General features: G+C 48.5%; 1 protein-coding gene across 3 annotated transcripts in view; it reads left to right on the forward strand.

Annotated features, from left to right (window-relative positions):
- Nucleotides 1-13,624, forward strand: part of LOC118402478 (rho guanine nucleotide exchange factor 18-like) — a 57,746-nt gene that overhangs the window by 20,572 nt on the left and 23,550 nt on the right. For all 3 annotated transcript variants that reach the window (XM_052476150.1, XM_052476148.1, XM_052476149.1), the window contains exons 8-15: nucleotides 6,484-6,738; nucleotides 7,078-7,157; nucleotides 7,398-7,576; nucleotides 7,889-7,962; nucleotides 8,120-8,305; nucleotides 9,015-9,233; nucleotides 10,535-10,614; nucleotides 10,901-10,948. In XM_052476150.1, coding sequence (XP_052332110.1) covers nucleotides 6,484-6,738; nucleotides 7,078-7,157; nucleotides 7,398-7,576; nucleotides 7,889-7,962; nucleotides 8,120-8,305; nucleotides 9,015-9,233; nucleotides 10,535-10,614; nucleotides 10,901-10,948 — 1,121 coding nt within the window. The remainder of the gene's footprint in view (nucleotides 1-6,483; nucleotides 6,739-7,077; nucleotides 7,158-7,397; nucleotides 7,577-7,888; nucleotides 7,963-8,119; nucleotides 8,306-9,014; nucleotides 9,234-10,534; nucleotides 10,615-10,900; nucleotides 10,949-13,624) is intronic.

The raw sequence follows: 13,624 nt of genomic DNA on the forward strand, positions 1-13,624 counted from the left end.
ACCTCCCATTCCCCACCCAGCCAACATGTCTCCATCCATCCATCCATTCCATCCATCCAACCTCTCCCCATTCCCCCCCACCCAGCCAACATGTCTCCATCCATCCAACCTCCCATTCCCCCACCCAGCCAACATGTCTCCATCCATCCAACCTCCCATTCCCCACCCAGCCAACATGTCTCCATTCAACCCCATTCCCCCCAGCCAACATGTCTCCATCCATCCAACCTCCCATTCCCCCACCCAGCCAACATGTCTCCCACCTCCCATTCCCCACCCAGCCAACATGTCTCCATCCATCCAACCTCCCATTCCCCCACCCAGCCAACATGTCTCCATCCATCCAACCTCCCATTCCCCACCCAGCCAACATGTCTCCATCCATCCAACCTCCCATTCCCCACCCAGCCAACATGTCTCCATCCATCCAACCTCCCATTCCCCCACCCAGCCAACATGTCTCCATCCATCCAACCTCCCATTCCCCCACCCAGCCAACATCCAACCTCCATTCCCCCACCCAGCCAACATGTCTCCATCCATCCAACCTCCCATTCCCCCACCCAGCCAACATGTCTCCATCCATCCAACCTCCCATTCCCCCACCCAGCCAACATGTCTCCATCCATCCAACCTCCCATTCCCCCACCCAGCCAACATGTCTCCATCCATCCAACCTCCCATTCCCCCACCCAGCCAACATGTCTCTCCATCCAACCTCCCATTCCCCACCCAGCCAACATGTCTCCTTCCATCCAACCTCCCATTCCCCCACCCAGCCAACATGTCTCCATCCATCCAACCTCCCATTCCCCCACCCAGCCAACATGTCTCCATCCATCCAACCTCCCATTCCCCCACCCAGCCAACCCCCCAACCTCCCATTCCCCCACCCAGCCAACATGTCTCCATCCATCCAACCCTCCCATTCCCCCCACCCAGCCAACATGTCTCCATCCATCCACCTCCCATTCCCCCACCCAGCCAACATGTCCCATCCCCAACCTCCCATCCCAGCCAACATGTCTCCATCCATCCAACCTCCCATTCCCCACCCAGCCAACATGTCTCCATCCATTCCCCCCAACCTCCCATCCAACCTCCCCCCACCCAGCCAACATGTCTCCATCCATCCAACCTCCCATTCCCCCCACCCAGCCAACATGTCTCCATCCATCCAACCTCCCATTCCCCCACCCAGCCAACATGTCTCCATCCATCCAACCTCCCATTCCCCACCCAGCCAACATGTCTCCATTCCCCATTCCCTCCACCCAGCCAACATGTCTCCATCCATCCAACCTCCCATTCCCCCACCCAGCCAACATGTCTCCATCCTCCATCCATTCCCCCACCCAGCCCATGTCTCCACCACCCAACCCCATTCCCCCACCCAGCCAACATGTCTCCATCCATCCAACCTCCCATTCCCCACCCAGCCAACATGTCTCCATCCATCCAACCTCCCATTCCCCCACCCAGCCAACATGTCTCCATCCATCCAACCTCCCATTCCCCCACCCAGCCAACATGTCTCCATCCATCCAACCTCCCATTCCCCCACCCAGCCAACATGTCTCCATCCATCCAACCTCCCATTCCCCCCCAGCCCATGTCTCCATCCCAACCTCCCATTGTCTCCATCCATCCAACCTCCCATTCCCCCACCCAGCCAACATGTCTCCATCCATCCAACCTCCCATTCCCCACCCAGCCAACATGTCTCCATCCATCCAACCTCCCATTCCCCCACCCAGCCAACATGTCTCCATCCATCCAACCTCCCATTCCCCCACCCAGCCAACATGTCTCCATCCAACCTCCCATTCCCCCACCCAGCCAACATGTCTCCATCCATCCAACCTCTCATTCCCCCACCCAGCCAACATGTCTCCATCCATCCAACCTCCCCCATGTCTCCCACCCAGCCAACATGTCTCCATCCATCCAACCTCCCATTCCCCCACCCAGCCAACATGTCTCCATCCATCCAACCTCCCATTCCCCCACCCAGCCAACATGTCTCCATCCATCCAACCTCCCATTCCCCCACCCAGCCAACATGTCTCCATCCATCCTCTCTTTTTTTTGTGTCAGTACTGCCTGCCAGCAGTAATCGTCTCTGATTGATTGAGAGATTAAAGCGGATATCATCATTAAGTAACATAATAGATGCTGAGCATTGAATATTTATATTAATGCATTTCAATATGATTATTTTTTTACTTTTCCCCCAGAAGTATTTAACCGCAGGGCACTCCCACTTCATATGAAGGAATGTGCCTGATTTAGGGGACACAGTGAACACTTGGGAGTTGGGAACAATTTCATTGTAAGACTTCTCCTTGGTGTTAAATACAGTCTGTGAACAAACTTAAACTGTATCAATTTGAGAGATATATCAGTGAAGACCACCTCTTCCTTGTCAATAAGAGACACCATATTACATTGTTTGAGAGATATATCAGTGGAGACCACCTCTTCCTGGTCAATAGGAGACAGCATATTTCTCTCTATACTCAGCCAGGGGCAGATGAATCATGTCTAAACCAATTTAGGATGGGGCGAAATGACGTCTTTCCCCCTTTGTAAGTTTGTTAGTTTGATCCGAGGTCGTTTACCTTGCCACATACATTTTGAAACCGCACAATTAACTTTATCCCATAGCCAGAAGGGGGAGACATGGGAAGCATAGAACTACAGAAATTCAGCTGTTGCAATATATTAATTTTGACAATAGATATTCTGCCAATCAAGCAACTGAGATATTATTACATCTGATGAGGTCGGATTGAATTGATTTGAGCCTTCTGTTAAAGTTTCTGGTTTTATCTAAGGAATGTTAGCAGTTGATGTTATAATTTAGTAACACAAACCCCAAAGCAAATCAAGGGGAGGAAAATAGGTTTATTCAAAGAGGATGAATTAGATGTTATGCTGAGAGGTAGATGGTCTCCCCTGTCCTCAGTGATTCTCTCCTGTGATTCTCTCCACAGAACAAATAGGCAGGATGTTCTTTATAATAACCCAGCCCTAGCCCGTGGTTGACCATTTAGAATTCCTTGCAATAAAACGGGGACAATGGCCAAATAACAAGTATCCTATTTCGGGCTTGATGCCTAGACAAATTCCTCCTATGTCTCTGAAACATTGCTCATTAATCCACTATTACAGAAAAAAACACTTTCCGTTGATTGTTAGTACTCTGTAGACTTTTAGTCCTCTTAACCTTTAGTACTGTATTGACCTCTCGTCCTCGATCTCTGCATTGTGTATTTATCTTCAACATATTCTTACACAGGGTGGCAGGGTAGCCTAGTGGTTAGAGCGTTGGACTAGTAACCGGAAGGTTGCAAGTTCAAACGCCCGAGCTGACAAGGTACAAATCTGTCGTTCTGCCCCTGAACAGGCAGTTAACCTATTTTACCTTAAATAAAGGTCAAATAAATAAAAAATATATTTAAAAAATACTCCCCCCACCCTAGATCATTTAAAAAATATATATACTTAAAATGTATTTTTAGAAAACAATTTTAAAAAACATGAAAAAATAGACCGTATAAAAAAACATTATCAGTAAGCACAAAATCATTCACATTAAACACCTTGCCTTTCTATAGAACACAAAGGGCATATTGTACTTGCTGTTACAATAAGAAATATATTTCAAAAAACTTATAGAAAACAAGTATTAACAGGTGTATTGATGTACCTTACAATTCATACCACATACTGTGTTAGGAGGAAACTAACAAAAAAGAAAAACATAATTGTCTACAAGACAATTATATTCAATCATCCCATTGGCAAGGTAATCATTCACCAAGTCCTTTAATTCCACACTGGTGTCAGTCCCACATTAGAAATTATGTTCTGACAGTCCTGGTTTCAAAAGAAATGGATATTTCACATAGATTTACCCTAAGTAAGCATGTCCCGATTTTCAAGAAGACGTTGGACATTTCACATAGATATCCCTAATATGACGACTGCGATGTACAACGACTGCGATGTACAACATAGAAGCTTATCAGGTTCTGATCATCTTACTATGCTTCTTCACTCAAGATTGCTAATCAATCAGGTCATTATTCTCCAGGCTCCGCTTTGTCATCAACATGGACAACCTTGCAATGAGTGCCATGTATCCATTGTGATTTTCCCTGGACTTTTACTGCTGACCTTGTTATGAGCAAAACTTGATAGAGGACCTTCCCATTTTGGCCCTAATGTCTCTATTACATATTTGTTTACCATCACCCACTGTCCTGGTACTACGTCATGTCCCCCCTCGGTAGTTATTCCCCACACCTATTTTACTTCCCTACTGCTTTAGAGAGTTGTATGCAATAGTTAAGCATTGTGTCGCTCATAATGTGAACGTCTGCTTTGTGACATGGGCCGACCTGTGACGACCTCGAACGGACGCAACCATGTGGTTTTGTTGTGTGTTGCCCGTATACTGTATAATACCATAGGCAATGCATCTGGCCATGCTATCCCTTCTTGATGCGTCTTTGACAGTCTCACTTTCAAAACTCGATTTGTGCGTTCTACCTGTCCACTCGATTAAGGATGATAGACTACACTGCCCTTATGTTCAGAAGACGAGCTACGGCCTAACACACCTTTCCTGTGTAACGAGTGCCTTGGTCAGAATGTAATTGTTCCGGAGATCCCCATCTGGGAATGATTTCTCGAATCAGAATTTAGCTGTGTGTTGTGCAGTTCCTTTCTTATTAGGTTAGGCTTCAACCCATCGTGAGAAACAATCAACAATGACCAGCACATCCTCCTGCCCTTTACATTTGGGCTGTAATCAAGCTGTAGATGTCTGAAGGGTCCTGGTGGGGCAGGCGCTCACCGTGTCTGTACTTTCACTCATCCCTTAGTGTTGTTTTCCATACAAATGTTGTAATTCGCCACAACAGCCTCAGCTTCTTTCTTCACACCAGGATTCAACCATTTGCCCACAAAACAATAAACTATCTTGTCCACACCAATGTGTCCCAAAGAGTGGATCTGTGTTGCCAGGTAGGGTAAGAGTGCATTTGGCGCTACACATCTCAGGTTGTATTTCCACACACCTTTTTGGTTGAGTTTGCATCCTGCAGCCAATCATTCCCACACTTTGTATTTTGGTGCACTGCTTTGCATATCTCTAAGGTGCTGCAATGTATCCAAGGTGTGTCTCCTAATCAGTTTTGGTGACGGAGGTGTTCTCTTGGCAGCCCTGCCAGCCCAGCCATTACCTTTATTCTCCTCTGGAAAGATTTTTCACAGGTGCTTTCATTTTCAAAATCGCAACTTGTCCAGGGAAGTGGAGAGCATTCAGTAGAGCCATCACCTCTGGTCCATTGTTCACAGGAGCTCCCAGTGATGTCATGAATCCTCTGTTTTTCCATATTTTTCCCAAATCATGGGTAATTTACCTATCGCCCTCTGTCCCTGCATTGTTTATTTATCTTTGAAATATTCTTATAGGAAGAAAGTATATCTACTCCCAAGTTTTTAAAATGGGAAACGATTGGGATTCCGTAAGTAGAGATGGAGTCCTCCATCAGGGTCTTGGGCGACACTAGGGCTGATTTGGTTAGATTAATTTATAACTTGAGATAAAACAGAATTTACCAATTGATCTTCAATGTGTTCGGGAGCGATTTTCGATGCGTTGTCTAGATATTGGAAAATATTGTCTGTGTTTAACGAGATGAAGATTTGTAGGACATTGGTGTTATTTTCTTCGATTGACAAATTGCTTTGGTCAGGGGTTCCATGGATAATAGCAAAGGTGAAATTAGATCTCCTTATCTGCTGCTTCTAGTGATTCTGAATGGAGCAGAGCAGATGTGTCCTCCCTATGGATGAGGGATTAGCATATAGATTACTAAGAAAGGAATGGTTGAGTCTAACTCAATGGATGGCAAATTCTGTTCTCTTTTTTTCTCAATAAATGTAAGTTCTGTCTTGACTTTGGAAAGAGTACCAGCCACCTCATCTGAAAGGGTATTTGTTCAGACGGCTCTAATGCAGTAAATGACATTTCCAATTCTGATATCTACTTTAATTGTGATTTAATTCAACCCAGATGCAAATGTAGTTGCATTATTTAAAATAAACCCTAAATCCAGGGGTCATCGAGTTAATTTTTATTGATCATTATGAATTCATTCAGTTCAATTTCAAATGTGTCACAGAAATGTAGGACTTTGTAGAAATGCGATGTTGAAATGTCATCTTGTGGCTCTTTTAGTAGATTCTAAGATTTTAAGTTGGCAGTAGGAGTAAGCGTGGTGGTCAGACAAGGTCTTATGTCAAATGTATATTTTCTTGATTAAAGACAATCGAGGTATAGATAATGTTTTATTCCTGTTGAGTAGAAAGTGTATTTACTGTAATAGTTTTCCATTAAAGAAGTTCCACAAGTTCCATTTTGATCCTCTGACTCCTCTCTCTCTGTGTGTCCTCCTCTCGTCCCACCAGCCGACAGTGAGGAGCACGGTGCCCTGGTCCAGGCCCTGGCTCTGATCAAAGAGACCATCTCTGCTGTGGACTCCCAGGTCCATGACTATGAAAGGGCCTCCAGGCTGAGAGACATAGGCGGCAGGCTGGAGCCTCGTTCCCATGGCCGGTGGAAGGACGGCAGGGTGTTCACGAGAGAGGATCTGGCTGAGGGCCTCAGAACCCTGCTCCACGAGGGGACGGTCAACTGTCGGGTGGCAAACGGTCGGCTCAAAGGTGGTGACCTCTCTAATCGGCCCTTCTGGGATCTTGCAATGGGGGGTTGGTGGGGGGTGATATTTGCGGTGGAAAAGCTTGGTTTTTACTGCCGTTTTTTAGGGAAATTGGCAACTGTTTCTTCTGGTAATCAGTGATACTCATTCTGGACACCCAAGACCACATGTGACCTATCAGGCCCTGATATAGTCTATATCTAGAACCCATAATTCCTTCTGGTCAGGTCACACAGGCAGAACTCCTGATCATAGTCATACTTATCTATTAGGAATGCTGTGCGGATCTGTGAGGATGGCGTATTTGTTGATTTGAGTGTCTGCTTCTATCCCATGTCTTCAGACATCCACGCTGTTCTGTTGTCAGATGTCCTGCTGCTGTTACAAAAGGAAAAGGACCAGAAACTCATATTTGCTAATGTGGTGAGGGAGTTTTCTCAATATAAGAGAATCTGTGTCCAGCTACTCCATTTTAATCCCAAAAATGTGCTAGTTTTAAAGTATGGCCTCCTTCAAGGAGAGAAGAGGCCAGAAAATGTTGATAACCTCTGATCCTCTCCTCCTACTCTCCTCCTCGTCCTTCTCTCCTCCTCTCCTACTCTCCTCCTCGTCCTTCTCTCCTCCTCGTCCTTCTCTCCTCCTCGTCCTTCTCTCCTTTTTCAGGACAACAAGACGTCGGTGATCTCCCTCCAGATGCTGATCGTCAGGGAGATGGCCCATGAGGACAAGGCTATGTTCCTGATCAGTGCTTCGTCCAGCATGCCAGAGATGTACGAGATACACACCTCCTCCAGAGAGGACTGCAATGCCTGGATGAGCCTTATACGAGACGCTGTCAACAGGTAGGAATCGCATAGGTAGGAATGGCATAGGTAGGAATGACATAGGTAGGAATGGCATAGGTAGGAATGGCATAGGTAGGAATGACAGGAATGGCATAGGTAGGAATGGCATAGGTAGGAAGGTAGGAATGGCATAGGTAGGAATCGCATAGGTAGGAATGGCATAGGTAGGAATGACATAGGTAGGAATGGCATAGGTAGGAATCACAAGTTATTTTACTTTCTACACTTTCAACTGATTTGGAATCAGCGTATGGGTCAGTTTTAGGGCTTATAGTAACCCCAATGTGTTTTACTCTCTTTGTGTCCCAGTTGTCCAGTAATGGAGGAGCAGCTGAGCAATGAGCAGGAGGAGGCCAGGCTCGCCAGGCTCAGAGACTTCCAAGGTACGAGACTCTACCAGCTCTACCAGAGAGCTTCAAAATGTCCTCAATAACAACTGTCCAAATGCCTTCAATTCCCATTGTCAGGCTTTAAGGAATGTTTCCAGAGCTTCTCGTGTTTTATTTAGATTTTTTTACCATAGAATCTGTGTGTTTTCAGAGCGTCTGTATGTGAAGGATTCCCAGATCATGCAGAGCCTGACAGAGAAGCTGCAGATGTTTGCTGACATGGTGGAGGCTGTAACAGGGATGGAGGATGGAGCTGCCCACTCCTGTCTGCTGCTCCGCGGTGATGCCTCAGAACTCCAGCAGGGGGAGACACTGCTCAAGGGTGCCATCACTGAGGGTAGGAATGAAGCACGAATCCACTCCTAGACCATGCCCTAAGCCAGGGTGCCCAAACCTTTTCACTCAGGCCCTCCTTCCAGCATTGGGGAACATCTTGCTCCCCCCAATGTCTATTTCTATGGGCACAAGCACTGTTCATTACTCAAACTGTTCACACCCCTGTTGTTGGTGGAGAGAGAATTTAGCAGGTTTCAAGATTTTCTGCAATTCTACACATTTTGTCATGGGGTAGAGAACATTTAGCAGTTTTTAAGCAAATTTCCTTGCAATTCTACACATTTTGCCTAATGTGTATTCATGTGATATTTAAGTGATTGAAACATTATAACAAAATGGACGGGCTAAAAGCCATTAGCTGACATGGGCTAGTTGATCTGGACATTTCTGACACGTTATAAATATCTTTCTACGGTCTTCTCTTAGGGGGAGCGCCCCACAGTTTAGGAACCACTGACCTAAGCAATTGTGGAGATCTGAGAGGGTTTGATAGGTTAAATTTGATAGGTTAAAGCAATATTGTAATATCTCCCCCATCCCCTCTGTTGACCCCTGACCTTGGTACTCCTGGCAGGTCTGATCTGATAATAGTTAACGTCACCATCGTCTTTAGTAAATCTGTTCTAAATGTTGACCCACCATGACAATCCAATGTCAGCTTGTCTGTCAGATAATCAGATTTGAGGTTCTTCTTATTCTTCTTCTCTCAGTGGAGAATCTACAGAACCTTCTCCTGTCCGGTGTGACTGTGCGAGATCCCCACCCCCATCCAGAGGATAGCCTGGGACCAGGGAGGTTCAGTTTGAGGCCAGAAGTGGTACGGCTTTATCTAGGAGGGCTAGGCCTTGGGCGGCTGGGGAACCTGTCAGTGCATAAGAGAGCTGAGACCTTTGGAGGTTACGACTGCAACCCTCCCACCCCCATCAAGAGTAAGTATTTTATTTATTTAAAAAATAATTAACCCCTTTTTCTCCCCAATTCCGTGGTATCCAATTGGTAGTTAGTCTTGTCTCGTTGCTGCAACTCCCGTACGGACTTGGGAGAGGCGAAGGTCAAGAGCCGTGCGTCCTCCGAAACACAACCCAACCAAACCGCACTGCTTCTTGACACAACGCCCACTTAACCCTGAAGCCAGCCTCACCAATGTGTCGGAGGAAACACCATACACCCGGCGACCGTGTCAGTGTGCACTGCGGGAGGGACGAGGACATCCCTGCCGACGCTGGGCCGATTGTGTGCCGCCCCATGGGGGTCGCGGCCGGCTGCGACAGAGCCTGAACTCGAACCCAGAATCTCTAGTGGCACAGCTAGCACTGCAATGCAGTGTCTTGGGCCTTCCGAGTGGTGCAGTCTGTCTGTCACTCAGCCGCTCGGTCGGTCTGCCGCTCGGTCGGTCTGCCGCTCATACAGATGGACTATTATGTTCATATCTGGTCCTATCGTTCCTCTACCACTGTCCATATCTGGTCCTATCGTTCCTCTACCACTGTCCATATCTGGTCCTATCGTTCCTCTACCACTGTCCATATCTGGTCCTATCGTTCCTCTACCACTGTTCATATCTGGTCCTATCGTTCCTCTACCACTGTTTATATCTGGTCCTATCATTCCTCTACCACTGTTTATATCTGGTCCTATCGTTCCTCTACCACTGTCCATATCTGGTCCTATCGTTCCTCTACCACTGTCCATATCTGGTCCTATCGTTCCTCTACCACTGTTTATATCTGGTCCTATCGTTCCTCTACCACTGTCCATATCTGGTCCTATCGTTCCTCTACCACTGTTCATATCTGGTCCTATCGTTCCTCTACCACTGTCCATATCTGGTCCTATCGTTCCTCTACCACTGTTTATATCTGGTCCTATCGTTCCTCTACCACTGTTTATATCTGGTCCTATCGTTCCTCTACCACTGTCCATATCTGGTCCTATCGTTCCTCTACCACTGTCCATATCTGGTCCTATCGTTCCTCTACCACTGTCCATATCTGGTCCTATCGTTCCTCTACCACTGTCCATATCTGGTCCTATCGTTCCTCTACCACTGTTCATATCTGGTCCTATCGTTCCTCTACCACTGTCCATATCTGGTCCTATCGTTCCTCTACCACTGTCCATATCTGGTCCTATCGTTCCTCTACCACTGTCCATATCTGGTCCTATCGTTCCTCATATCTCACAAATCCAGTGTTATCTTTTGAACACAGTTTAACATAATGTTTTCCAGATGTGGAGGGACGACCTCAACGTTCAAACTCTGACCCCCAGCTACAGGACCTTGACCAATCAGAGAGCCTGGAACTGTCGGTGAGTGACCGGCTATCCCAATCTCCTCGCAAGTGTGCTCTTGTTTTCTCCTCAGAGAGGAAGGGAGGTGTGGACTAGTTTTTAGTTTGTCTGATTCATGGTTTAGTGATTACAAGCTGATGAGGCACCAGAAGCATACTGTAGTTCTCCATGCCCAAATCCATCCTTCCCTGAAGCCAAATTAGGTGTTACTAGATTACTCTCAACCTGAACATACAATATCTTGATGTGAATATCTGAAGTCAATTGGTTTTCTTGTCTCAACCTTATTTCTCGATCTCCCCAGTTCTTTTACGCCGTGCTGACGCTCTCACATAGGCTCTACGGTCTGCAGGTAAGACATACACCGACTGTACAAAACATTAAGAACACCTGATCATTCCGTGACATAGACTGACCAGGTGAATCCAGGTGACAGCTATGATCCCTTATTGATGTCACTTGTTAAATCCACTTCAAATCAGTGTAGATGAAGGGGAGGAGACGGGTTAAAGAAGGATTGTTAAGCCTTGAGGAAATGTTGACATGGATTGTGTATGTGTGCCAAGACAAAATATTAGTGTCTTTGAACAGGGTATGGTAGTAGCTGCCAGGCGCATCCAGTTTGCCTCTCCCTATGTCCCCTGCCTCTCCCTAGTCTGAAGTGTGTCTCCCTGCCTCTCCCTAGTCTGAAGTGTGTCCCCCTGCCTCTCCCTAGTCTGAAGTCTGTCCCTGCCTCTCCCTAGTCTGAAGTGTGTCTCCCTGCCTCTCCCTAGTCTGAAGTGTGTCCCCTGCCTCTCCCTAGTCTGAAGTGTGTCTCCCTGCCTCTCCCTAGTCTGAAGTGTGTCTCCCTGCCTCTCCCTAGTCTGAAGTGTCTCCCTGCCTCTCCCTAGTCTGAAGTGTGTCTCCCTGCCTCTCCCTAGTCTGAAGTGTGTCTCCCTGCCTCTCCCTAGTCTGAAGTGTGTCCCCTGCCTCTCCCTAGTCTGAAGTGTGTCCCCCTGCCTCTCCCTAGTCTGAAGTGTGTCCCCCCTGCCTCTCCCTAGTCTGAAGTGTGTCCCCTGCCTCTCCCTAGTCTGAAGTGTGTCCCTGCCTCTCCCTAGTCTGAAGTGTGTCTCCCTGCCTCTCCCTAGTCTGAAGTGTGTCCCCCTGCCTCTCCCTAGTCTGAAGTGTGTCCCCTGCCTCTCCCTAGTCTGAAGTGTGTCTCCCTGCCTCTCCCTAGTCTGAAGTGTGTCCCCTGCCTCTCCCTAGTCTGAAGTGTGTCTCCCTGCCTCTCCCTAGTCTGAAGTGTGTCCCTGCCTCTCCCTAGTCTGAAGTGTGTCCCCTGCCTCTCCCTAGTCTGAAGTGTGTCTCCCTGCCTCTCCTAGTCTGAAGTGTGTCCCCTGCCTCTCCCTAGTCTGAAGTGTCCCCTGTCTCCCTGTCCCCTCTCCCTAGTCTGAAGTGTGTCCCCTGCCTCTCCCTAGTCTGAAGTGTGTCCCCTGCCTCTCCCTAGTCTGAAGTGTGTCCCCTGCCTCTCCCTAGTCTGAAGTGTGTCTCCCTGCCTCCCTAGTCCTCTCCCTAGTCTGAAGTGTGTCTCCCTGCCTCTCCCTAGTCTGAAGTGTCTCCCTGCCTCTCCCTAGTCTGAAGTGTGTCCCCTGCCTCTCCCTAGTCTGAAGTGTGTCCCCTGCCTCTCCTAGTCTATGTCCCCTGCCTCTCCCTAGTCTGAAGTGTGTCCCCTGCCTCTCCCTAGTCTGAAGTGTCCCCTGCCTCTCCCTAGTCTGAAGTGTGTCCCCTGCCTCTCCCTAGTCTGAAGTGTCCCCTGCCTCTCCTAGTCTGAAGTGTGTCTCTCCCTGCCTCTCCCTAGTCTGAAGTGTGTCCCCTGCCTCTCCCTAGTCTGAAGTGTCCCCTGCCTCTCCCTAGTCTGAAGTGTGTCCCCTGCCTCTCCCCTAGTCTGAAGTGTCCCCTGCCTCTCCTAGTCTGAAGTGTGTCCCCTGCCTCTCCCTAGTCTGAAGTGTGTCCCCTGCCTCTCCCTAGTCTGAAGTGTGTCCCCTGCCTCTCCCTAGTCTGAAGTGTGTCTCTCCCTAGTCTGAAGTGTGTCCCTGCCTCTCCCTAGTCTGAAGTGTCTCCCCTGCCTCTCCCTATGTCCCCTGCCTCTCCCTAGTCTGAAGTGTGTCTCCCTGCCTCTCCCTAGTCTGAAGTGTGTCTCCCTGCCTCTCCCTAGTCTGAAGTGTGTCTCCCTGCCTCTCCCTAGTCTGAAGTGTGTCTCCCTGCCTCTCCCTAGTCTGAAGTGTGTCTCCCTGCCTCTCCCTAGTCTGAAGTGTCCCCTGCCTCTCCCTAGTCTGAAGTGTCTCCCTAGTCTGAAGTGTCTCCCTGCCTCTCCCTAGTCTGAAGTGTGTCTCCCTGCCTCTCCCTAGTCTGAAGTGTCTCCCTGCCTCTCCCTAGTCTGAAGTGTCTCCCCTGCCTCTCCCTAGTCTGAAGTGTCTCCCTGCCTCTCCCTAGTCTGAAGTGTGTCCCCTGCCTCTCCCTAGTCTGAAGTGTGTCCCCTGCCTCTCCCTAGTCTGAAGTGTGTCCCCTGCCTCTCCCTAGTCTGAAGTGTGTCTCCCTGCCTCTCCCTAGTCTGAAGTGTGTCTCCCTGCCTCTCCCTAGTCTGAAGTGTGTCTCCCTCTCCCTCTCCCTAGTCTGAAGTGTCTCCCCCTGCCTCTCCCTAGTCTGAAGTGTGTCTCCCCTGCCTCTCCCTAGTCTGAAGTGTGTCCCCCTGCCTCTCCCTGAAGTGTGCCTCTCCCTAGTCTGAAGTGTGCCTGCCTCTCCTAGTCTATGTCCCCTGCCTCTCCCTAGTCTGAAGTGTGTCTCCCTGCCTCTCCCTAGTCTGAAGTGTGTCCCCTGCCTCTCCCTAGTCTGAAGTGTGTCCCCTGCCTCTCCCTAGTCTGAAGTGTGTCCCCTGCCTCTCCCTAGTCTGAAGTGTGTCCCCTGCCTCTCCCTAGTCTGAAGTGTGTCCCCTGCCTCTCCCTATGTCTGCCTCTCCCTAGTCTGTGTCCCCTGCCTCTCCCTAGTCTGA

This window comes from Oncorhynchus keta, chromosome 23 (assembly GCF_023373465.1).
Source record: "Oncorhynchus keta strain PuntledgeMale-10-30-2019 chromosome 23, Oket_V2, whole genome shotgun sequence".
NCBI classification, from domain to species: domain Eukaryota; kingdom Metazoa; phylum Chordata; class Actinopteri; order Salmoniformes; family Salmonidae; genus Oncorhynchus; species Oncorhynchus keta.